At 44.2% G+C, this 27,616-nt stretch overlaps 1 protein-coding gene across 1 annotated transcript in view; it reads right to left on the bottom strand.

Annotated features, from left to right (window-relative positions):
* The window catches only part of STK26 (serine/threonine kinase 26), a 77,696-nt gene extending 51,425 nt beyond the window's left edge, over positions 1-26,271 (bottom strand). The window contains exon 1 of the mRNA XM_069746941.1: positions 25,975-26,271. Within this exon, the coding sequence (XP_069603042.1) occupies positions 25,975-26,016 (42 nt within the window). The 5' untranslated portion in view covers positions 26,017-26,271. The remainder of the gene's footprint in view (positions 1-25,974) is intronic.
* Between the last annotated feature and the right edge of the window lie 1,345 nt (positions 26,272-27,616).

Raw genomic sequence — 27,616 nt, 5'->3', positions numbered from 1 at the left:
TAAACATCGGGTAACTAAGCGCAGGGCCGCGCTTAGTAACCCGATGTTTACCCTGGTTACCATCCTAAAAGTAAAAAAAAACAAACACTAGATACTTACCTACAGCCGTCTGTCCTCCAGCGCTGCGCTCTGCTTCTCTGCTCTCCTCCTGTACTGTCTGGGAGCCGGAAAGCAGAGCGGTGACGTCACCGCTCTGCTTTCCGGCTCACAGACAGTACAGGAGGAGAGCAGAGCACAGCGCTGGAGGACGGACGGCTGTAGGTAAGTATCTAGTGTTTGTTTTTTTTTACTTTTAGCATGGTAACCAGGGTAAACATCGGGTTACTAAGCGCGGCCCTGCGCTTAGTTACCCGATGTTTACCCTGGTTACCAGTGAAGACATCGCTGGATCGGTGTCACACACGCCGATCCAGCGATGTCTCCAGGGAGTCCAGCGACGAAATAAAGTTCTGGACTTTCTTCAGCGACCAACGATCTCCCAGCAGGGGCCTGATCGTTAGTCGCTGTCACACATAACGATTTCATTAACGATATCGTTGCTACGTCACAAATAGCAACGATATCGTTAACAATATCGTTATGTGTGAAGGTACCTTTATTCTTTATTTACATTATGTAGTTAATATCTGCGTGATATGGCCCAGGTGTCTACAATATGCCCACGAGCAGAGCAAACGAGTTGTTCTAGGAGTGATACAAATAAATTATACATTATAAAAGTATCGTCTGGGCAATATACCACGTGTCTGGGCAATATACCACGTGGCTGGGCAATATACTACGTGGCTGGGCAATATACTACGTGGCTGGGCAATATACTACGTGGACATGCATATTCTAGAATACCCGATGCGTTAAAATTGGGCCACCATCTAGTACATTATAAAAGTCTATCAACGATAGATTTACTGGCACGTAAACTTATAGAAACCGAACGATCGTTAAAACATGTTGTATGGGGATTAAACATTTACACGTGCCGATGGTGATTACTTTTATGTGGCTAAAGAGGATCTGATCTCCCAAGAACAAACGTTTGGTTCGTCTGTTGGGTAGTGGTCGATATGTTTGTATGGGTTTATAGGAACAAGAATTCTTGATCCATCTAAAAGCAACCTAAGGGTACACGTTACGCATTTGTAGCAGAAATTCCTTCGCCATTTCTGTATCTCTTGGCAGGAAAAACTCTGCAAAATAGGCGCGTTCGTGCCTAGTTTTTTTTTTTAACAAGCATTTTGTTGCAGATTTTTTCCCTATTCATTACTATGGGTGAAATCTGCAGCAAAAACACTGAATGAATTGCCATGTTGCAGATTTACATCTGCTACATGAAAAATAGGCGCTGTGTCAATGAGACTTCAGGATTCCCATTCACTGCTAGCACTAGGAAATACTTCAGGATTTGTGACAAATCTGTGCAGAAGAAAACAAGACAAAACCATAACATGTGCACTGACGCTTAGGCATAAAAGTGCGTTTATTTTACACCGTGCTTTTCCTGCCATGAGATGAACAAATTTCTACTGCAAATACTTGAAGTGTGCACATACCTTTAAGAAAACACAAGACTGAGAATTCAGAAAAGGTCAATTCTTGCATCACAAACTCACTGTAAACAGGAAGACACATCTGTCTCTCCATACACTATGTGGAATTATTTACAGGTGCCTCACAAAATTACAATATAAAAAAGTTAATTTATTTCAACTCTTCAAAAAGTGAAACTCATTACATAGAGTCATTATAGAGTGATCTATTTCAAGTGTTTATTTCTGTTAATGTTGAGGATTATGGCTTACAGCCAATGAAAACCCAAAAGTCATTATCTCAGTAAATTAAAATACTTTATAACACCAGCTTGAAAAATTAAGCAGTTTGCATTGTGGCCTCTCCACTCTTCCTCCAGACTCTGGGACCTTGATTTCCAAATGACATGCAAAATTTACTTTCATCTGAAAACAACACCATGGACCACTGAGCAACAGTCCAGTTCTTTATCTCCTTGGCCCAGGTAAGACGCTTCTGGCGTTGTCTATTGGTCATGAGAGGCACAAGGCATGTGACACTTGTAGCCCATGTCCTGGATACGTCTGTGTGTGGTGGCCCTTGCAATTACTCCATCAGCAGTCCACTCCTTGTGAATCTCCCCCAAATTTTTGAATGGCCTTTTCTTAATCCTTTCAAGGCTGCGGTTATCCCGGTTGCTTTTGCACCTTTTTCTACCACACTTTTTCCTTCCACTCACCTTTCCATTAATATGCTTGGATACAGCACTCTGAACAGCCAGCTTCTTTAGCAATGACCTTTTGTGGCTTACCCTCCTTGTGGAGTGTGTCAATGACTGCCTTCTGGACATCTGTCAACTCAGCAGTCTTCCCCATGATTGTGGAGCCTACTGAAACAAACTAAGGGACCTTTATAAACACTTAGGAAGCCTTTGTAGGTGTTTTTTGTTAATTATTCTAATTTACTGAGATAATGACTTGGGTTTTCATTGGCTGTAAGCCATAATCATCAACATTAACGGAAATAAACACTTGAAATAGATCACTCTGTTTGTAATGACTATATAATGTATGAATTTCACTTTTTGCATTGAAGAACTGAAATAAATTAAATTTGATATTCTAATTTTGTGAGAAGCACCTGCAACTATTGTATTTGACGGTCAAAGAGACCAATGGCAGCAGCAGAAATTTCACTAAGACATACTAAGGAAAAGCATAAAATTCTGGGCAACCAGGGCTGTAGAGTGTCTAAAATGGAACAACTCCTAAAATATATAATAAATTGGGTAAAGTAGTACAATGCAGAAAGTGCTGGAAGTTGTTTTTCATAGGAATTTTGGAAAGTTATGAAATGTCCTACAAATGTCTGTTCTGTTCCTGATCTAAGGATCTTGGCTTTTAGTTGAGATGAATCTGTGCTGTACTTTATGTACAGGCTCAGTAGTGACCAGTGCTGTGGAGTCGGAGTCAGGGAAATTGTAGAGTCAGAGTCAGAGGTTTGTCTTACAGACTCCACAGCCCTGTGGACAACTCTGTACTCACACAAAAAAAAAAATTACCGTACATATATGTTAAATATAATGCACGGTGTATTTACAATTGCTCATTTACCTTTCTACCCAGCCAATTCTTTTTTTTTCTCTGCCCTATGGAGAAACAGGAAGTCTCTTGTCCCTGCATTTATCATTCCCCCTTTTGAACTGACCCAGCTGCTCCACTTCTCCCCCTGCCAGGGACCTTTGCATTTAACATTCAGATTGCTGCAACCAAAGTATTTAGAAAGCAAAAGCAAGAAAACAGAATGGGAACAGGGGTATCAGTAATAAGAGGAAAAAAAAATATAAATAAATAAAATTATATATATATATATATATATATATATATATATATATATATATATATATATATATATATATATATATATATATATATATATATATATATATATATAATTGCCTAAGGGTTTTTCCGTCTGTCTGTCTGTCTTGGAAATCCCGGCTCTCTGATTGGTCGAGGCCGCCAGGCCTCGACCAATCAGAGACCGGCACAGCATCGACGAAGAAATCCCGCGTCTCTGATTGGTCGAGGCCGCCAGGCCTCGACCAATCAGCAACGGGCACAGCGACGATGATGTCATAATGGTTGCCATGGCGACGATGATGTCATAAAGGTTGCCTCGACCAATCATCATTGTCCATATATATCATTGTCCATATATTACAGGGACATGCATATTCTAGAATTCCCGATGCGTTAGAATCGGGCCACAGTCTAGTATATATATATATATATATATATATATATATATATATATATATATATATATATATATATATATATATATATATATATATATATATATATATTTATTTATTTAATGAACCTACTGCAAGTGGTTTTCAGAAATGCAAGCACTTGAAAAGCAGTTGAAATGGCCCAGTAGGAGGCCGTGAATAGGTCCCGTCTGATGACCATACACACCAACAATCTACACGAACATACACCTGATACATGCTGTATATGGTTCGGCTGCATGTAACAGATGCAGATTGTCACATTTGTCTGGCATCTTTGCACATTTCTGAGAAATACATACATTTAAAAGCTGGCTAGGGACCAGCCTGCACAAACTGCTAGCCCAAAAAGCCAGCCTCTGGTGGCTTCTCCTTTTAAGTGACCTATCATTCCCCATACACAGACACAAGAGACCTGTCACTCAATGGGAGCGAAGTGAGGAAAAGCCACTGAGGACCAGCCATTTGGACTAGTCAGTGTGGCATGGCCTCTGTCGGGCCGGTAAATTTAAGTGCTTCTGAGAAATAATGCAGTTTTTCTGATTCTAGAGATTCACTCGTTCCCGTTACCAGATAGGCCGTTTCTCACCATGCTTCAGGGTTCTCCTTGGCTTTTTTGAATTGCTTGATGTTGGTTCATTCCCATGTCACGTATTCTTTATGGCATCCAGCCACTGGGCCTTTCGTCTGAGTAGCATTTTTTTTCTAGTAAATTTGCCCTCACCACATGTCCAAAATAGGTCAGGTTCTGTCTGGTGACCTTGCGTTCAAGGAACAACTATGGGTTTATACGATCACCATCTTTGTTGGTGATGCAAACTGTCCAGGGGATACGCAGAAGTCTTCTCCAGCTGTCAGTCCGGCTCTTGGGACTGGCTTGAGCAGCTCTACAGGGAAACCATCAATGTCAGGCGCTTTGATGTTTGGCAGAGGATGTAGTCCTATTGGCAGTCCATTTGCGTAAGTCCAGGTGTAGACAGACCGCTTCCTCTGCGTTAGGGCGATGCACAGACTTGGATGATTCAGAGGTTTCCTTCTGGTGCCCCAGTCATTGATCTACTGGGGGGCTCTGTACGCACCATGGGATCATAACTCAGGTTCTACTTGTTTCCCGAGAAAAACTGTGTACTCGTCTGAGCTGAAGACCCCAGATCCAGTCCAATTTCTCTCTTGATAATGTCCAGTCTTTAACGTTCATCTTTCTCACGGTTTGATGGAGAGTAAAAACACACCTGGCTGAAATGATAAATCCAGAACAAAAACCAATTCTGCAGAAACCAAGACAATTTGTCAGCGTGGTATATCCCCGAGGAACAACAGCTTCTCACGCTAATGCAGAGACAAGCCAATAGCTCTCACAAAAGACAGCTCCAGAAGCCACATATTGTTTTGGTTAGGAATTATGACTAAAAGAGAATAGAATAAACCACTTCACAGGCAAACAATCTGCGAACAGCACAGAACAGCTAACAGTGGGGGAACGCTTCTGGAGGTGGGAAAATACTATTCACACACACAAAGGCAGCGGGCTGGGATCCCTTTAGCTCACCAGCTGTTGTGAATCTGTAACTCCCAGCATCCTATGACGGCAGAATCCACCATGTCCATTATTTGCTCCTATTAGAGGCACAATTTGTCACCGATCTGACAATGGGATCTATTCTAAAGAATTATCTTCAAAATAGTAGGTCGGAAGAACCCTCTAACACTACTGTAAGAACTCAGGTCAGGTCAGAGTACTGGGCACAGGCTGCAGGGAGCACAAGTCGCAGTTATAGGATTTTACTAACACTTTTGGGAATACATATGCCAACTGCCTCTTCAGAGAGGAAGACTACTAATTCTAGCGCCACCTATTGGAAGTGGCAATCTTAAGTCAACCATGGATCCTTGACACGATTTAGAATAAAAGCCAAGCCAGAGGAGAATGCATGGCACACAAGTCTCCTTAGGCTACGTTCACATTTGCGCTCTGCCGGGCGCAGCCGCGGCTACGCATGCGCCATGCGCCCCTATATTTAACATGGGGGCGCATGGACATGCGTTTGCATGCGTTTTGCGATGCATGCGTCGTTTTTGCCGCAAGCATTAGGGCGCAGAGGACGCAGCAAGATGCATTTTTTTTGCGTCCAAAATCCGGCAAAAAAAGGACGCATGCGTCGCAAAACTATGCGTCTTGCATGCGTTCTTGTTTGCGTTGTGCGTTGCGTCGCCGACGCAGCCCCGCACAACGCAGATGTGAAGGTAGCCTTACTGTGACATGCCAGACCTGGCTTGTCACTATCCACAAGGAGAAACGTTACCCTCTTAAATCCCAGTCTTAAGCCTCTCACAGAGCCTAATGAGATCTCATACTTTGCACTGACGAGGGGCAATACCCTGAAACACAGCATCTGCAAATTGAGATTCTGGTTTGGCTTTTATCTTAAGTCTTGTGACACGGCTCGTTAAGGGATTAATATTGACTTTTAGAATTTCTGCTTCCAATAGATGGCGCTATAGTTCTAGACCTCTTCCTCTCTGAAGAGGGAATTTGCATATTTAATTTCCCAGAGAAGCATGCGTGGCCTATAAGTCTCCTCACTCTGACATGCCAGGCTTGGCTTATCACTCTCCAACTAGGAGAAACATTACCCTTTTGGGATTATGAAATGTCACTGTGGATCTCTCGCCTTTACCAGACAAATAATTTGCGAGGATAGACAACCGGAAGTCAAAGGGGGTTATCCTGAAACTGATGTAACAAGTTAGACTGAAGTGTAAACCCGTGTTCAGACAACCATGTTTTCAGTCACTGTACTATGTGAGCAATAGTTGTTATTATTAATTTATATAGCACCATTAATTCCATGGTGCTGTACATGAGAAAGGGGTTACATACAGGGTTACAGACAGTTCAAACACTGACCAATGTTACTAAACTAGCTAATGCAAAAAAGCTGTTTTCCCAAACTTTAAAAAAAAATAAATAAATAAAAATAATCGCTGTACTACAAATGAGGCAGTGCCCGTTTTATAGCAAGTAGCTCCAGCAATGTTGTGATGTTGGGAGAGTGCACGCAGCTGCAGACGTGATTGCTCTGAAAAGGTTGATGCTCTCCCAAACCTGTCATAACGGAGGTTAAAGGGAGGAGGGGGACGGAGGATCAGTGCTTATTGAAATAAATGGGATTTTCTGCATCTTCTTCCTTACTCATGATGGTGACTTTTTAGATACAATGCGTCTGTTGCCAGTTATTTTATGGCTACTAAAAATAAGTCACATTTAAAGAAAAAAAAAAGCGAGTTTAGTTTCCAGCTACAGCATCAGCCCAGCCATCAGGCAAGAAGAGGCCTATGGTAATTACAGAAATGGAAAAAGCTTGGACTAGATTTGTATAACAGCCCCGCGCCTGTGCTATGAATAGATCCACCTTACCCTAATAGCACTTCCTCATTCACTAAAGTGCACTGATGTTCCTGCCATCATGAAAAGTCAAAGAAAACCATTGAGTTGTACTACACGGCAGGCCAAGCAGGCGGTCTCGCTGGGACGCGCGTCATGGGTTATGTCAAAGCCGCAGAAACAGACACAAGCCTTCTATGCAGCTTCATAATGTAATATTCACACTGAGGTGCAGAACAAAATCCGCTCTGAAGAACTTTATATTTATAAATCTGGAATAGAAAAGTAAATAGAACAAAAAGTAACTGGAAATGTGTAATTTATATCCACTCAGGAAGAGCAAAAAAAAAAAAAAAAAAAAAAATACCTTGCCCAACATTTAAAGAGAAAAAAAAAAAAAAAAAAAAAAAAAAGCGCAACAGCATGGGCCTGTTACGTTACTGTCACTTGTGCCTTACAATATATCTGCTCTCAAAAAAGGAGACCTTTAATAAAAACTACAATATTTATTCCATGACCAAGGTACGCGACATTTTGACTAACACGGAGTCTCTCATTGTGAGAAGAGCCGAAATGTTGGTCATGGAATAAACATTTTTCTAAGTTTTATGGAAGAACATACTGCCCTCATGTCTGCTACTTGTATTTTGGGGTCTGATTGCCAGTGGACCCAGAGATCTACTCCCAGATTGATGGACCCCTTTAACCAGATGAATGTACATCCACTTAGGGAATACATATTGCAAAAAAAAAAAATCTGCATAAATTGATGATTGTCACATATATTGCCATGTGCACTGAATATTGAGAATTTAGTGAAGGAAAATTCACAGCATAAAGTGCCATGATGCAGATTTATGAACTGCACAGCAGGCCAATTTATGCCTTTATTTGTTTTAAACAGCATGTGAATGAAATGTGGTAAATATCACGTATCAGACAGTCACGGTTCGAGAATAAACTGCAACAACCCAAACAATTGCAAGTCTCTCGACTCATAGTAACATAGTAACATAGTAACATAGTTAGTAAGGCCGAAAAAAGACATTTGTCCATCCAGTTCAGCCTATATTCCATCATAATAAATCCCCAGATCTACGTCCTTCTACAGAACCTAATAATTGCATGATACAATATTGTTCTGCTCCAGGAAGACATCCAGGCCTCTCTTGAACCCCTCGACTGAGTTCGCCATCACCACCTCCTCAGGCAAGCAATTCCAGATTCTCACTGCCCTAACAGTAAAGAATCCTCTTCTATGTTGGTGGAAAAACCTTCTCTCCTCCAGACGCAAAGAATGCCCCCTTGTGCCCGTCACCTTCCTTGGTATAAACAGATCCTCAGCGAGATATTTGTATTGTCCCCTTATATACTTATACATGGTTATTAGATCGCCCCTCAGTCGTCTTTTTTCTAGACTAAATAATCCTAATTTCGCTAATCTATCTGGGTATTGTAGTTCTCCCATCCCCTTTATTAATTTTGTTGCCCTCCTTTGTACTCTCTCTAGTTCCATTATATCCTTCCTGAGCACCGGTGCCCAAAACTGGACACAGTACTCCATGTGCGGTCTAACTAGGGATTTGTACAGAGGCAGTATAATGCTCTCATCATGTGTATCCAGACCTCTTTTAATGCACCCCATGATCCTGTTTGCCTTGGCAGCTGCTGCCTGGCACTGGCTGCTCCAGGTAAGTTTATCATTAACTAGGATCCCCAAGTCCTTCTCCCTGTCAGATTTACCCAGTGGTTTCCCATTCAGTGTGTAATGGTGACATTGATTCCTTCTTCCCATGTGTATAACCTTACATTTATCATTGTTAAACCTCATCTGCCACCTTTCAGCCCAAGTTTCCAACTTATCCAGATCCATCTGTAGCAGAATACTATCTTCTCTTGTATTAACTGCTTTACATAGTTTTGTATCATCTGCAAATATCGATATTTTACTGTGTAAACCTTCTACCAGATCATTAATGAATATGTTGAAGAGAACAGGTCCCAATACTGACCCCTGCGGTACCCCACTGGTCACAGCGACCCAGTTAGAGACTATACCATTTATAACCACCCTCTGCTTTCTATCACTAAGCCAGTTACTAACCCATTTACACACATTTTCCCCCAGACCAAGCATTCTCATTTTGTGTACCAACCTCTTGTGCGGCACGGTATCAAACGCTTTGGAAAAATCGAGATATACCACGTCCAATGACTCACCGTGGTCCAGCCTATAGCTTACCTCTTCATAAAAACTGATTAGATTGGTTTGACAGGAGCGATTTCTCATAAACCCATGCTGATATGGAGTTAAACAGTTATTCTCATTGAGATAATCCAGAATAACATCCCTCAGAAACCCTTCAAATATTTTACCAACAATAGAGGTTAGACTTACTGGCCTATAATTTCCAGGTTCACTTTTAGAGCCCTTTTTGAATATTGACACCACATTTGCTATGCGCCAATCCTGGGGAACAGACCCTGTCGCTATAGAGTCACTAAAAATAAGAAATAATGGTTTATCTATTACATTACTTAGTTCTCTTAGTACTCGTGGGTGTATGCCATCCGGACCCGGAGATTTATCTATTTTAATCTTATTTAGCCGGTTTCGCACCTCTTCTTGGGTTAGATTGGTGACCCTTAATATAGGGTTTTCATTGTTTCTTGGGATTTCACCTAGCATTTCATTTTCCACCGTGAATACCGTGGAAGAGAAGGTGTTTAATATGTTAGCTTTTTCCTCGTCATCTACAACCATTCTTTCCTCACTATTTTTTTATATTTCCTCAAACTCAGAAGCTAAACAGGCAAACCTGAACGCACATCTGGTACATTTATGAGACTATGGGCAGGTGCAGATGACCCTATTATTGCTCCGAAAGTTCTGACAAGACATCAAATCGCACTCGGACCAGTGTTAGCCTAAGGCTACTTTCACACTAGCGTCGGAATTCGGCCCGTCGCATTGCGTCGGGCCGAGATTCCGACGCTAGCGTTGTTAGCGCCGCACAACGGGTGCAGCGGATGCATTCTCCGGCGCATCCGCTGCCCCATTGTGAGGTGCGGGGAGGTGGGGGCAGAGTTCCGGCCGCACATGCGCGGTCAGAATAAGCGGTCCGTCAGGAGCAAAAAACGTTACATTTAACGTTTTTTTGCTCCCGGCGGTCCGCCTCAACATGGCGCAACCGTCGCACGACGGTTGCGACGTGTGGCAAAGCGTCGCAAATGTTAATCTATGGGGCAAAAATGCATCCTGCAAACAACTTTGCAGGATGCGTTTTTTGCCATAAACGACGCATTGCGACGTCTGGCAAAAAACGCCAGTGTGAAAGTAGCCTAAGGGGCCATGCACACGACTGATGTTTTCCCCCCAGAACAATAGTCTCTAGAAGGAGAAATCGGGGAAATCACTGGATACCAGAGTTTGATCCAATATTCAGATCGCACCACGCCATGCGAGTTCATGAGTGATGTCATCCGACTGCTGTCCGATTTCCGCAGCATCACAGAATGATGACTTTTTTTCTCCATCTTGAAACTCACTGATCACTCTGATCAGTGTTATTTGCATAATTTGCCCATTTATCTCGGATGAGAGAACACACTCATCTGCCCCAATGTTCCACCTGCCCCTTGTAGAGATAAGCGACTGCCGGCTTCAGTGGACCTGCATACACAGCGGCCATCAATTCCCGATGAGGGCGGTCGTGGAAGCGCTCTAATGTATACACTCCATTCATCCACTCTAATCTTGGATCGCTCCCATTAGCCAAAAGGCACAATATTATTTCTACCGTTAAACTAAAAGCATCGGGGCAGTGCCCATATGTTACTGTACAGAGGGCAGCATAGTTTTTATGACCGGTGGCTTTAAAGAGAATCTGTCATCAGGTTTTAGCCACCTTATCTCAGCGCAGCATAATGTAAAGACAGAGACTCTGATTCCAGCGTTATGTCACTTACTAAGCTGCTTGACATTTTGATAAAATCATCAGATTACTACTAGAGGACTAGCAATTCTGCTGCCAGGTAGCCCTATGCATTAATAACTCCAGCAACAATTGTCCATTTTCTACCTATGCACAGAGTACACAGAAAGCTGAAAATGAGTGGTGCAAGAGGCAGGAGGGTTTATATAAAGGTCCACATAGTACTGGTTGATCCACAGCTGAAAGAACAGTGATTTTATCAAAACCACAGCAAGAAATAGCACAGAAAGTGACATATCGCTGGAAGCGGGGTCTCTGGTGTTAGCAAACAGCTGGTGACAGATTCCCCTTAGCAGTTTAAAGGGCACTGTTATATGATGCAGATAAACTGGCACATGAGCAAGGACAGGTAAAAACAACTTAATGCCAGTGTAACAAGAGGCCCAGTCTGCGCGACCAATCAGCGACGGGCACAGTCCGGCTGAGAATTAGTCCCTCCCTACTTCCGTCCAGTCAGTGCCCGGCGCCGGCTCCATACTCCCCCCTCCAGTCAGCGCTCACACATGGTTAGGGTATGTGCACATGTCAGGATTTCTGGCAGAAATTTTCCTGACAAAAACCTGACATTTCTGCCAGAAATCCGCATGCGTTTTTTTTGCGGCTTTGATGCGCAGAAAATCCGTAAAATTAATGAACATGCTGCTTTTTTTAACGCAATGTGTTTTTTTGCGGAAAAAAATACATCATGTGCGCAAAAATTGCAGGATGCATTCTAAATGATAGGATGCATATGTAGGCGTTTTCTAATGCATTTTTATCGTGAAAAAGATGCGAAAAAACCTGAACGTGTGCACATACCCTTAATGGCAGCGTTAACGGACAGCGTTATGCCGCGGGTAACGCACTCCGATAACACTGCTATTAACCCTGTGTGACCAACTTTTTACTATTGATGCTGTCTATGCAGCATAAATAGTAAAAAGATCTAATGTTAAAAATAATTAAAAAAAACAAAAAAAACCTGCTATTCTCACCATCCGTCGTCCGCCGACGCGAGCGAGGCTGCCGCCAGCTTCCGTTCCCAGAGATGCATTGCGAAATTACCCAGAAGACTTAGCGGTCTCGCGAGACAGCCAAGTCATCTGGGTAATTTCACAATGCATCTCTGGGAACGGAAGCTGGCGGCAGCAGCACGCGCATCGTGACAGCTTCGCTGGACGCCGGTGGGTGAGTGTATAACTTTTTAATTGTATTTATTTTTTTATTTTTTTTTTAACAGTGATATGGTGCCCATACTGCTATATACTATGTGGCATGTGTTATATACTGCGTGTCTGCTATATACTACATGGGCTGTGCTATATACAATGTGGCTGCTATATACATACATACATATTCTAGAATACCCGATGCGTTAGAATCGGGCCACCATCTAGTGCTCTTATAAATGGCCAGGAGAGGGTCCAGTGGCCACAGGAGACTGCCAGAGGGTCCTGAAGTTCTCCATATTGTTAGATGCCGTGCAGCAGCAGGCGGTGACCTTCGTGTTTGCTTCCAGTTACATGTGTGGCTCTGTGAACTTTGGCTATGTCCTCCGTGTCGTCATGGCAAGACACATCCTAGGCCGTCAGGAATGCTGGAGATAAGGGAATTATGAGCAGCGACACCAAGGAACGGGCTCCTATTTACCATAAACTAAAGTCACCTATGAGCATGCAGAAAAGTTACTAAGGGACAGAAAACAGAAAAAAAAAGTTACTTAAAACTATGTAGAAAAAAAAAAATCCTACAGCTTCGATAGCCAAGATTTCCAATTAAGATCCGCTGTGGCCACGTGAGAAGATTTACATGTAGAGACAATGACAATTAGGGCACATTCAGACACCGGTGAATAACATACGTGTTTTCATAACCTATAGGGCAAGAAACCATTACAGAGTAACTGAATACAATTCTAGTTGCTTTTTCCTCCTTTACCAATTAGGCTGGGTTCACATTGCGTTAGTGGGTGTCCGCTAACGGAATCAGTTACATGGCGCAATTAACGCTATGTAACGGATCCGTTAGCGCACCCATTGACCGCAATGTGCTAACGGATCGCTAACGTATGCCATTTTTGGCATGCGTCAGCAATGTCCCGTTATTTTCTGACGGACCTCGAACGCTTGTTGCAGCGTTCAGGGTCCGTTCTTCGCTAGCGCCTACCGGGCATCTGCGCTAGCGGGATCGCTAAACGCAATCCTTTTTGGACATTGCGTTAGCGCATTCCGTTAACGTATGCGCTAAACGGATTTCACTAACGCAATGTGAACCTAGCCTTAGGCTAATTTTAGATATCAGACTTTTACAGATGCAGATTCCAAACATTTGCAATTTTTTCAATTTTTGTTACTTTATTTTTTAGTAGTGAAAAAGTAGAGAGGTTACATTTTCATTTTTTCTTTCTATAAACAAGTTTTGTACTTTTAGGCTATGTTCACACTTTGCGGATTTTGCTGCGGATCCGCAGCGGATTTGACCGCTGCGGATCCGCAGCAGTTTCCCATGAGTTTACAGTACAATGTAAACCTATGGGAAACAAAAAACGCTGTGCACATGCTGCAGAAAAATCCACGCGGAAACGCTACGGATTACATTCCGCAGCATGTCACTTCTTTTCTGCGGATTTTCACCTGCTCAAATAGGAAACTGCAGATGAAAATCCGCAGAAGAAACCGCAGGAAAAACCGCGATAAATCCGCAGTAAAAACCGCGACGGGTTTTCACTGCGGATTTTGGAATTCTGCTGCGGAAAAATCCGCAGTGGAATCCGCAAAGTGTGAACATAGCCTTAGGGAAATGGAACCTGCGATTTTCCGATCACACATACTGGAATACCATAGCATTAGGGCAGAATCGAACAGCTGTATAAATCGTTGCGAGATGGGACCACAGTGTACGGACTGGTCGGCGGCTCGCCAGACCCAACATGACAGCTTCATGTATTTCTATGGTAGCAAAAGAAAAAAGCAGGATGCACTCACCAATCTTCAAAGTAGCAAATTTTATTGAGTCTTCACAATTAAAAATTCATGGCCGGGGGAGAAGAAAAGGAGCTTGTGCGAGCAGGGGAGTCTCCCCTACTCGCACGAGCTCCTTTTCTTCTCCCCCGGCCATGAAGTTTTAATTGTGAAGACCCAATAAAATTTGCTACTTTGAAGATTGGTGAGTGCATCCTGCTTTTTTCTTTTGCTACCTGGGACACATATGTTATTTCATGGTTTTGCACCCGATATCTTTTTTGCCATGGCTGTTGCTGACATGATATAGCTTTTTAGTACCGGCTTTCCTGAAGATTATGGATTTAGTTGGGGCAGTGCTGTCCATATGCCATTTTCTCGCTTTTATTCGTCATGTATTTCTATGCAGCTGTGCATTATTTCGGGGCATATATGCCTAGTACTGGCGGACACTCAGATGCAGCCCACTACGTCTGTGTCCGGATCCAGGAGGCACGGCAGAGCGCACATTCGCTCTCCCGGCACCATTAAAGTCTATGGCCCTAAGTGGAAGGAGAGGACTTGTCTATGGAGAAGGAGGCAGTTTTCTGCGTGCATACAATTTAACGGGAATATTTCACAATGTGTTAATGCCAACACAGGATATGGGACAAAGTGAAGCAAACTCCCAAAAGAAGCCATGTGCCCTGTTGCAGGCCGATCCCATCCTTAGGTTTACAATGGAGGACATGAAGCTGTGCTGAACTCAGAGTAGAGAAGATCCAGACAGCACGCCAAGGACCCTGCCGACTTATACGGGAATGTCAGGGTCCCATGAAGGGTCCATACTTTTCACAAGGAACAGAAATTAACAGATGTGGCAATGGAGGCCCAAAGCATCTTCTCACGATAGCCTCGCCTGAAGGCAGAACATCCAGCAGATAATCGCATTTTTTTCACCTGACCATTTTATCACAAGAACAATATACAAGACTGTATAATGACAGTAGAACAGATCAGACAAAAAAAAAAAAATCACTTTACGAAAGTGCAAAACAATCAAAAGCCTTTTAAAATAAATACCAAGTATTACAAGTCAGACGTCGATACATTAAAGGGCATCGGTGGGTGAGGGAATCTTAGCCATAGTAGATAGCTCCTATTGAGTAGCAGTTCTTGCTCATGAGGATCCGGCATATCAAAGTGCTATATTTTCAACCATTTATACCACCAGGATATTTCATTTTTCCTGTGGCAAAATGTAGGCAGCCACAGTTACCGAATTCACACCGTGCTAATGAAACAGGAATCGCTGTAGTCAACCAATGGCCGGGTTGTAAGGATAGCTCCATTAAAGTCGTTTTCCACCATATGAAGTGACTGGAGTTGAGTAAAAAGATTTGTAAGACCCTGGTTCAGCAGCCATGACAGCGTATCGTCACAAGAGTACACCTCCTCCCCTCCTAATCAGAAGAGTCCCAGGGGATTGCGGCAGGTGGGACAGTTCTCATGGCGTTTGTCGAGTGGCCACGAATTATATCAGTTCATATGTCTTTATGCTCAACTCTAGAAGTGATGGCATCTAACTAGGACATGTCAATTTTATGATCAGCCGTCTTCCAACCATTAGCACCCGATCCATCGATTCTGAGGGAAAAGGGACAAAAACAATGAAAGGGCTGCAACAACTTGAAGTTTGGGCCCCCCTTATGTAGGAAAACACTGAAGTGGTCTGAATCAGCACTGCAACCTCTTCAATTCTCAGGTCAATAGGTATCCCAGGGGAAAGACCCCCACTGGCCCGATCAGAAGGTAAACACCACCAGTTTAAGGCTATGTGCACACGTTGCAGATTATTTGCGGTTTTTTAGCGTTTTTGCGCTATAAAACCGCAAATAATCTGCATACATTAAGCATCCTATCATTTTTAATGAAATCCGCAATTTCTGTGCACATGATGTGCGTTTTTCCGCATGAAAAACGCATTGTGGAAAAATAATGAACCTGCTCATTAATTTTGCGGGTTTTTTTTGCGGTTTTCCCATTGTCTAATGCATTGGGAAATGTCTGGGAAAAACCGCGCAAAAAAACGTGTCAAAACCGCGCAAAAAAACGTGCATGCGGATTTCATGCGGAAATCTGGCAGAAATGTCCGGATTTCCACAGGAATTTTCTGCATGAATTCCTGAACGTGTGCACATAGCCTAAAGAATACCACTTTAATGCAGCTCTTGTTATTCTCCTAGAATCTTCATTCTGATGTCTGATTGCAATATACAAGACGACAATGTATGAAGCAGTAAGACAGTTGCGGACACAGATTTACCAGGGCTAGCTGAACCATTGTGAGGATAAACCGCTGTTATGCAGAACTGTAATGCTGCAGTGCTAGGAATTTGCCAAGTTATGAGGACACGAAGCAAGCTTTGGGGAATTGTACAATGCTCGCACAGTCATGATAGCGTCCTCATAAGGAAAATAATAATGTTTAATTACTAAGAAATAACATGTACAGTAGGCACTTATGCATCTCCCCACAGCAGCAGAGGGAACGGCACATTTTGCTGACTTCATTAGACTTTTGACAGCTCATGAATTCTGAACTTGTACAAAAAAAAAAACAATCAATAAGTGCAACTTCAGTCACTTGCTTAGTGCTCCAGGTGACAAAAAAAATCCCCCATAAAAAACCAACAAACCCACAACTGACTAAAATGCAAAAAAAAAAAAAAAAACCCACAGAACTGATGAATTCGAGTTTATCTGAGTTGGAAGATGACCAAGCCAACTAGCGGATATTACTGTATATGTCATTTCAGAATCGTGACCTTGACAGAACAACAAAGAATTGAGGAAATATCAGGTAATCCAATACGGCTCGGCTCAACATTTTCCTATGCCTAAGCAGTTTCACTAATATGCCATAGTCTTTGCCATCACCTCTAATTGCAAGCTGAACCTGCAGGAAAAGACACTGCACTGCTGACCAATAATCGTCACTTACAGGTGAATTACGCAAAGCTCATCCTGGGCTTCCTGGTTCACAAGTAGAATGCAAGATCTAAAGAGTTCCAAGAACTGCTGTGACTCTTGTAAGGGTATGTGCACACGTATTTTTGAGCTCTGCGCATTTTTCCGCGGCGGATTTCATAAATCCGCAGGTAAAAGGCACTGCGTTTTACCTGCGGATTTACCGCAGATTCCTATTATGGAGCAGGTGTAAACCGCTGCGAAATCCGCACAAAGAATTGACATGCTGCGGAGTGTAAACCTCAGTGTTTCCGCACTTTTTTTTTTCTGCAGCATGGGCACTGCGGATTGCGTTTTCCATAGGTTTACATTGTACTCCGTGTGCGGTTCCACCATTACTCCAAAGCAACATCCCCGCTGCCTTGGGGTCATCCTTGATTCTGACCTTTCATTCACCCCCTACATCCGATCACTGGCTCGCTCTTCTTACCTGCATCTCAAAAACATTTCTAGAATTCGCCCTTTTCTTACTTTCGACTCTGCAAAAACTCTTACTGTTTCACTTATTCATTCTCGTCTGGACTATTGTAACTCTCTACTAATCGGCCTCCCTCTTACCAAACTTTCCCCGCTCCAATCTGTCCTGAATGCTGCTGCCAGGATCATATTCCTCACCAACCGTTACACCGATGCCTCTACCTTGTGCCAGTCATTACACTGGCTACCCATCCACTCCAGAATCCAGTACAAAACTACTACCCTCATCCACAAAGCACTCCATGGCTCAGCACCACCCTACATCTCCTCCCTGGTATCAGTCTACCACCCTACCCGTGCCCTCCGCTCCGCTAATGACCTCAGGTTAGCATCCTCAATAATCAGAACCTCCCACTCCCGTCTCCAAGACTTTACACGTGCTGCGCCGATTCTTTGGAATGCACTACCTAGGTTAATACGATTAATCCCCACAGTTTTAAGCGTACCCTAAAAACTCATTTGTTCAGACTGGCCTACCGCCTCAATGCATTAACCTAACTATCCCTGTGTGGCCTATTTAAAAAAAAAAAAAACTAAAAAACTATCAGGTTCTTCGCATCATGTTCTCATTCACTTTATGCAGTTAATAGCCCACTGTGTCTGTACTGCTACATACTTAGGCAGTTAACCCTTGTCAGGCTGCATAATTTTACAACCTTAACAGGCTGCATAGGTACAATTGTACCTTCACATATACCTCCACTGTGGGAAGACTTTACTTGGTTTCAGAAACTAAAGTTCATTCAGCTACAAATGTTATGCTGATATCTATTGTTCAGTGTTGTTACTGGTCACTTATGTTGCTGTCAATTAAGTTAATTCAAACTGGGAGTGGCTTCTACTTGTCTTCCTGCCTCCCTCCTCTCATTAGCCATTTTGCTGTTCATCTCATTGCTGTGAGCACACATTTCTAGGCTTGTGAAGTCTTCAATTTCTTGGAAACGAAGGTAGGAAAGTCTCACAGCATCTAACAGCCAGTTATACCTTTATTCTCATTATGTGGGGACAGAACAGTCAAATTGTCTTTCAGCCTGGACTTGGCTTACATATATTTTGTATGAAACTTATCACTATAGGTATAATTTTTATACGAAAAATGGATAATAATTAGTATCTACATATTGTTTTACGATGTTTTATTTATATTCAGCACAAAATACGAAGCCAAAATTCATCTAGCAAGTCATCATGAGTGATAGTAATGCTGGATCTAGTTTCCGCCATAATCCAAGAAAACGTGTTTGCAGGTTAGTATAATTTTGTGAAAAGCCAATAATGTAGTATTTCGGAAAATTATTTATTTTACATTTTTTCATATTTACAGATTTACGTCTGACGAAATAATGCGAATGCTAGAAGAATCTGATTCTGAGCATGAGGATGAACCATATGTTCCATCTGATGATGAAAACTATGTACCACAAGTGGATGTTACTGAAGAAGATTCAGACATTGAACAAGAAATGGTCATAGAGCATGAAAATGAATACGAATCAGACGAAAGTGTTGAGGATGATTCTGTGCCTCAAAGTGCAGGCGACATTTGGACTGCTAAGGATGAAACTCAATGGTGCAGTAATCCACTGCCAAATGCACAAACAAAATCTCGTAATGTCCTACGACAAAGAGGTGGCCCTGCAGCAATCAGCAACCTATATACAGCAAAAGAGCTATTCAAGTCCATCATGACTCCCGAGATGTGTGACATCATATTACGGGAAACGAATCGAAAGGCCAAGAGAGTTTGTGATGCTTACAACAACGAACTGGTACAACGTTTTCCTGATTCTTCCAAATGGCCACCACAAAAAACATTCAAGCAATTTACTGAAACTGAACTTCATGCATTTTTGGGCATACTGATTGCTGCTGGTGTGCACAGAGCCAACAAAGAGAATCTGGAGGAAATGTGGAATGTTGCTGCTCTGCCTCTTATACGTGCAGCCATGTCTCGTGACCGCTTCAAGATGATACTCAGATTTATCAGGTTTGACAACGAAAATACACGTGCAGAACGTGTGCAAACAGATAAAGCTGCACCAATACGGGACATCTGGACAATGCTGAACAGTAATCTGGAGAGAGCCTACAAGCCATATCATTGTATCACCGTCGACGAGCAATTATTTCCATTTAGAGGTCATACTAAATTTACCCAGTATATACCTTCAAAACCAGCTAAATATGGCATAAAGATTTTCTGGGCTTGTGACTCATCAAATGCCTACCCTTTACAAGGTCAGCTCTACACTGGGAAACCAACTGATGGTCCTCGACAAGTAAACATTGGAGAACGAACAGTATTGGACCTAGTGAGCTCGTATAAAGGCTCTGGAAGAAATGTCACCACCGATAACTTCTTTACAACCATGGAACTAGCTAAGGTATTGAACTCCTGGAACATGACACTAGTTGGTACAGTGAGAAAAAACAAAAGGTTCCTACCTAACAACATGCAGCCTGCCAAAGAAAGGCCTGTATACTCGACAAATTTTGCCTACAATCATGATGCAGTCTGTTCATATGTACCAAAGAAGAACAAATCAGTCGTGCTTCTATCATCTATGCACATGACGGGAGAAGTTGAAGAGACACTAGCAGCCAAGCCAGAGATAATAAAATACTACAACATAACAAAAGGTGGCGTTGATGTTATGGATAAAATGTTGGGAGAGTACACTGTGAAACGACGAACATCACGTTGGACTTTGGCATTTTTCTACAATATGATTGATGTCAGTGGGTTAGCATCCTACATCATCTACAGAGAACACAATCCAAGCTTCAGGGCAAAGGATCAACGAAGAAAGTTCCTGAAAGATCTCGCAAATCAGCTGTGTATGATTGCAATTGAAGATCGTAGTACAAACAAAATGATAATGAGAAACATTTTCTTTTATAATGTAAATGAACAGTTTTTTACTTGTTTATAATAGTTAAATAGCATTATCATTAAAAAAAAATTTATGCTTTTTCCCTTGCATTATCTTCATTCAAAATATATGAGGTACATTTGTACCTATGCAGCTTGTTATGGATGCAAAAAGATCTCGACCCCTTATCTCGGAAGCGGGTGGAGATATTTTATTGAAATTTGGCCAATATATTCTGGACCAAAAATGTAGAGATGTCACGAAATTTCAGCCCTCTACGTCTTTTCAAAAAAAAGTTATTGCAATTTTAAAACGGAATAGTTACAATTGTACCTATTCAGCCGGATAAGGGTTAACTGGTTCATGCAGCTTTACATGAACACCCGAGCCTTACACTATGGCTAGTCCGAATAATTAAAGCAATTGTTACCATCCACCTCTCGTGTCTCCCCTTTTCCTCATAGTTTGTAAGCTTGCGAGCAGGGCCCTCATTCCTCCTGGTATCTGTTTTGAACTGTATTTCTGTTATGCTGTAATGTCTATTGTCTGTACAAGTCCCCTCTATAATTTGTAAAGCGCTGCGGAATATGTTGGCGCTATATAAATAAAAATTATTATTATTATTATTATTACTGTAAACGCATGGAAAGCTGCGGCGGATCCGCAGAAAAATCCGCAACGTGTGCACATAGCCGCAATGTGTGCACACATTATATATTCTTTGCATTTTTCATGAAGCATTTCCTACTGCCAGCAAAGTGAAAGTTTCCAGAAGTCTCATGCACACGTAGCTTATTTTTAACGCAGTTTCAAGTCTGCAGCGTGTCAATTTGTTCTGTATTTTTGCAGCATTCTTCAACCATTCCAAAGCATGGAAGAAAAAAAAAAATTTAAAAAAAAGTACAAAAGCAACAAAAACATGTATATTTTATGCTGCGTTTTGCCTGCCAACATTTTTGGTGCAGAAATGTCTGCAAACACTTAGTATGTGCATAAACCACAAGCGCAGCAGTAAGAAAATGTGACTAGTTAATACAGGCCATTCAGGAAAGCTGGATGTCAGTCCGCCTTTTGAAAGGCTGTCAGGAAAAGCAGAAAAGTTCTCAAACCGTTAGAAAAAAATTCCTTAGTTTTCATGTAATTTTATTTTTGTGGTTCTAAACTTATTAGTGCTACTTGACAGACGTGTAATGGAGCAACAGCAATAATCATAATACATACATGCAATATGGCTTGGCAAGACTGACTGCTTCATAATGCGACTAAACACTTAAATTTACTCCTTAACAGATTTTTATGAAGTCAGCAATCATTTACAATATGAGACTTAAAGGGATTGTCTACCCAAGACAAAAATCTGGCAAATGCTTTAAACTAGGATCTTGTATGGGGGGGGGGGGGGGGGGGGGGGGGAAAGCACAAAGATCGGCATATTGCACCACCACTTGCCAATACATCCCCCATGCACAGGCACTTGTTTGCACAGATTTAGACAGTAGAAATGACATGCTTAGAGCATGCACAGAAATGGGATGAGAGTCACAAAGTATCACGCGACCATCGCCATGTGCATTGTATGGATGTGAAGAGATCCATGTCAATTGCATACACAGCAGAAAGACAGGCAGCCAAGAGCCTCTAATGGGAAAGCAAAGGCGAGAAATGCACTTCTGTCTTTTGTAGAAAGGTTTAAGACAAATGCATTTGCTGAAGTTTGCCCATAAAGTGGACAACCCCCATAAAGGAGGTTACTGCTTTGGTTAATTCCTTCTTCTATGGGTATGTTTCCACGTTCAGGAAACGCTGCGTGTTTGACGCTGTGTAGAGCTGCAGCGTCAAAGACGCAGCGTCCAGATGTTACAGCATAGTGGAGGGGATTTCAAGAAATCCCGTCTCCACTATGCATTGAAAGACGCATGCGGCAGACCCGCGGAAACGGACATGCGGTGCGTCATGTCCTTTCAATGCAGAAACAACGCAAGAACAACGCAGGTGACCTGCCAGTGACCTCAGGTGCAGATTTCGTCAGGATTTTACCTGCATAAAATCCTGACCAAATCCTGATGCAATCCTGAACGTGGACACATACCCTTAGGCTATGTGCACACGTCAGGTTTTTTTCCTGACAAAATCCGGAGAAATCTGCCAGAAAATCGCGGTTTTTTCCGCGCGTTTTTCTCGCGTTTTTTGCGCGGATTTTTTGCGTTTTTTTTTTTTTTCCTGAATGCATGAAATCCGCAGAAAATCCGCAAAAAGAATGAGCATGGCCATTCTTTTTGCGGATTGCGTTTTTTTTGCGGAAAAAAACGCATACATCTGCACAAAAAATGCGGAATGCATTCTAAATGATAGGATGCATAATTTGAGCGTTTTTTATGCGGATTTATAGCGTTTTTATCGGGAAAATCCGCAAAAAAAAAAAACGCGAAAAATCCGGACGTGTGCACATACCCTAAGAATCTACTGTCGAAAAGCAGTAGTGTCCTGGGACTCCTGGAGATCAACTAATCTGTCGGGGAACCCGTCAGTGCTCAGTGTCCTTGAAGCTGGATTACATCCAAAACAGTGGCTGAAGCTAGAAATCCATTGAGTCATAAGTGATCCAAAACGTGATGAATTTCTGGCTTTTGTGCCTTGCCTGTTTTTTTTTTATGATTTATTTAAATAAAGACTATATTAAAATCAGATTGTTTTCTCATTTGCTGCACGCAGACTGATCTGTGCACGTGGTGTTACGGTAGTTGGATTTTATTTTTACTAGTGGTTAAAACTTGGTTATAGGAGTAAAAAAAAAAAAAAAAGAACTCCGGCAACTGGGTCCAACAGACTAGAATGACTATTTGACTACAATGTGTCCATGCTTCAACACTGCTTTTTTTTTCCAGGAAAAAGTAGCGGAACTTGCAAAGTAGCCTCCTAATGAAAGCTTCAGTGGAAGTGTGAAAATAGCCTTGAAATTATGGTCATTTATACGGTAATACCTTATTTTTGGGGCATCATATTTATAAGGGGTTATCCGGGACTTTGCTTATTTTGTAGTTTGGGGACAAGAATTAAACCAAATAGTGGCGGCGAACTACCTGGCCACAATCTCTGCTGGCTCAGAGCGGTCATGGACCACTCTGACCAGAGATTCTCCGGCTTCCGGTGGCATCACGTCTACATAGCAGCAGCTTCTCTTCTACTCTTCTGTCAATGGGTTGTCACTGCCAATGTCATGCAGATTGACAGCCTGCTCCCTGATGCCTCACTGCAGGGAGCTTGCAGTCAGTCGGCATAACGACAGCAGTGACGACCCATTGATAGAGGAAAGCGGAAGAGAAAAAGCTGCTCTATCAACATGAGCTAGAAGCAACGAAGAGTGCACAACCATGTCACTGGTCCGAACGATCAGTCATCAGGAGATGAGAAAAAACCCTTACCGAACTCTAGATCTGATCAGGTAAGCACTAACTGGCAGTATTTTGTGGGAACAGTATGGTGGCACTACTATTGTCACAGTATTATGGAAGTATAAGTGCATTTACACCATCAAAGAATAAAAAAAACTAAGGCAAAAACATTTGAAAAGCGGATGTAGTTACACCAAGGGTAAGTGGTGTGAAAGCGAGTAATATAATATTGTGACACGGCTCCAGGGGACAAGCATTTACCTTACACTGGAGAAAATACTACGCATGCCGTCATACAGGAGATGACAGATCCATTGTAATATACCGTACATAGGGACACAAACGGTATTAAATAAATACAGCTCCAACCAGACTCCATGCAAAATATTTCAAGACACAAACCTCAAACAATGACGAAGCAAAAACGCTAAATATAACAAGCCCCATAAACACACAGATCCTGATAAGGCGTGTGTGACCAGGAATGAGTGATCAGAGAGGCACGGCCCCCGGCAGGAGAAGTGTGCACACGAGGACACCACCGTAATCCACAAAAACGGGCCACTAAGGAACCAGTCAGAAGCCATTATGTACATACAAACAAGTGAGGTCATTAGACTACAGGTGAACTCCGGAGGGATTTACGGCCTTCAGTGACACGTCCGTGCGTTCATATACCATGATGACACATTTCCAGCTCTCCAACAGATCATCAGTGGCCCTATGGCAACAAAATAATACTTCCTAACAATGGAAATATGAGCCAGAGCATAGAAACTTCAACACAGAAACTCCAGCACTGAAGCTTTGAAACTTTTTTGTTGTTGTTGCTCCCCAGTCATTGATGTCAGTCTCCTCATTTCCACTTCTCTAGATATTATTTTACAACAGGTTCTGTCCACGGACAAAGAAAAATGATCAGAGCACGGCCTGGGGCAAAACAGAAAAAAAAAAAGCGTCAATGAGCCATGTAAATTAATTGTAACATGGCCCCTCGCCTCCATTTATAGCATTATAGAAGACGCCTCTGATAACCGCTACTGAACTTTCCCAGCGCTTTATGGAACTTAGCGCTGAGGAGTCAGCTGGGCGCTAAAGGCACAAAAGGTCTGGGAAGGAACTGAGCCTCCATCTACCCACGAAAAACACTGTGCATGCGCCAAGTGGAGGTGTATAGCAGCAGCAAGGCCAGCACCTGGCTCGCCCAAGAAAGCACTGGCCTCCACCGTGCCCGGTAGCCCCATTCACCCAGGTTTCAATTGGCAACAGCCACCATACATATACACCGGACGGGTGAACTAAGCGTATGGCGCGGGCTCGGGAGCTGAGGCAGCTCCATGCCACGAAGGTGCTGCCTGTGTTATACAGCCGGCACCAGAGTCTAACTGCAGTGATCAGAGGCCGTAGGAGGTTAACCTCTTAGATGCCGCCGTGAATAACGACATTTAACAGGTTGGACAAAGGGAAAAAATGTGTGACTGCGCTAAAAATGTCACTTTATCACAGAGTAAGCGCAAAAAATTATCTATATGTCATAGGGATTCCAATCAAAAACCACTGCTTGTACACAAAAAAAAAAAAGCTTCAAACAAATCAACCAAGACGTCAGTGAGGAGCAAGGTTCCGCATGGACCAGGACACAAGTCCAATGTGCACCACACAGCGGGAACAACCAGGAGGAACGTGGCGACACCGGTATAAAGGCGCCAGTCTGCTCCTTATAGGTTTATAATAAGGATTATAACAGGGGGCAATGCTTCTGTGAGTAAACTAATGCGACAGGTTCTACAAGTGAAGCCCCCCGCGCGGGGGGTCTGCCAGATCAGGAGCGACCCGCGCGGAGCCTTGCGCCCCATGGCCAGAAGGACCAGGTTGGGCTCCGCTATGAGCTCATCTGTCGGGGTCACACTCCGCGGACGCTTTCCCTTCACAGCCCATGACATGTACCCATAACATACTGGTGAAGTAGAACTCCCCTTTAAGGACATGTCTGCCAATATTAGAGCCAGCAGTAATAACAGCAGTGGTGGGATACCGCAGGCGGCGCTGTGTGCACGGAGTCCTGCCCGCCCCTGCGATACACACCCGCTCCCGCCTCTCACCTGCATCCCAGGCACTTGCACGGCTACCGGGGAATGAGCCATGGCGGCGTTGAGGCCTCCCGCTCCGTCTACAGCCGAGAGGAGGGCGGTCTCCGGGGGCTCCGGGCCCGCGCTGCTTCCGAGGAACCGCTGCGCTGCTAGCTGCTGCCGCTATCCGGCTGTGAGCATGTCTCGGTGACCGGCGGGGACGGGAGGAACTGGGGGAGCTCAGCAGGCGAGCGGCGCCATATTGGGAGAGGACGGGAGGTTGCAGCAGTTTCTTGTGCGCAGGGTGGAGCCCGACGACTAAAGCCGGTCACGTGACGCGCCGGTGACGTCATTGACGCCCCGCCCTTCCCTTGGTACGTTGTCCTCCAGCATTGGAGGTAAAGGTGACAGCGCCGGGAGGCGGCGGCCGTGTCTGGGCCGGTGCAGTGGTCCGGGGCCGGTGCAGTGGTCCGGGGCCGGTGCAGAGGTCCGGGGCCGGTGCAGAGGTCCGGGGCCGGTGCAGTGGTCCGGGGCCGGTGCAGAGGTCCGGGGCCGGTGCAGAGGTCCGGGGCCGGTGCAGTGGTCCGGGGCCGGTGCAGAGGTCCGGGGCCGGTGCAGTGGTCCGGGGCCGGTGCAGTGGTCCGGGGCCGGTGCAGAGGTCCGGGGCCGGTGCAGTGGTCCGGGGCCGGTGCAGTGGTCCGGGGCCGGTGCAGAGGTCCGGGGCCGGTGCAGTGGTCCGGGGCCGGTGCAGAGGTCCGGGGCCGGTGCAGTGGTCCGGGGCCGGTGCAGTGGTCCGGGGCCGGTGCAGAGGTCCGGGGCCGGTGCAGTGGTCCGGGGCCGGTGCAGAGGTCCGGGGCCGGTGCAGTGGTCCGGGGCCGGTGCAGAGGTCCGGGGCCGGTGCAGTGGTCCGGGGCCGGTGCAGTGGTCCGGGGCCGGTGCAGAGGTCCGGGGCCGGTGCAGAGGTCCGGGGCCGGTGCAGTGGTCCGGGGCCGGTGCAGTGGTCCGGGGCCGGTGCAGTGGTCCGGGGCCGGTGCAGAGGTCCGGGGCCGGTGCAGAGGTCCGGGGCCGGTGCAGAGGTCCGGGGCCGGCCGTGCACGCTCCGCACTCACCCACACTGCATACGTTCACACCAGCATGTCTCCGTCCGGCACCGCACACAGAAAACGCACGGAGCCCCTGTGTAGTACACATGGCGGATTGGTAGTTACCGGGTCCGTCTGTGTAATAGAAGTACTCAGCAGAGGTCTGACGACTTCCGTCTGAGCAACAGGATTCATTTGTGCTGTTTATTAGGCCTCATTCAGGCATCAGTTTTTCCCGGACAGTTCCGGTACGTATTCTAGTCTGTAGAGCTGTTAGGTGTCCGCAGGGCTGCCAGTGCCACTAGAAGTTTCGGGGCCCCATACTGGCAAATTATTCGGGACCCCCTTGAGACTCCACCCCTCGAACTGTCCACAGTCCCACCGCGCTCCCTTGAAAAAACTCCACTTCTCACCTATCACACATAACGGTATGTGCACACACTGCGGATTTTGCTGCGGATCCGCAGCGGTTTCCCATGCGTTTACAGTATAATGTAAACCTATGGGAAACGAAATCCGCAGTGCACATGCTGCGGAAGAAAACGCAGCGGTTTACATTCCGCAGCATGTCAATTCTTTGTGCGGATTCCGCT

The sequence above is a fragment of the Ranitomeya imitator genome, chromosome 2 (assembly GCF_032444005.1).
Source record: "Ranitomeya imitator isolate aRanImi1 chromosome 2, aRanImi1.pri, whole genome shotgun sequence".
Taxonomy (NCBI): domain Eukaryota; kingdom Metazoa; phylum Chordata; class Amphibia; order Anura; family Dendrobatidae; genus Ranitomeya; species Ranitomeya imitator.
Note: the sequence above shows the minus strand (reverse complement) of the source record. Positions and strands in the feature narration are given on the sequence as shown.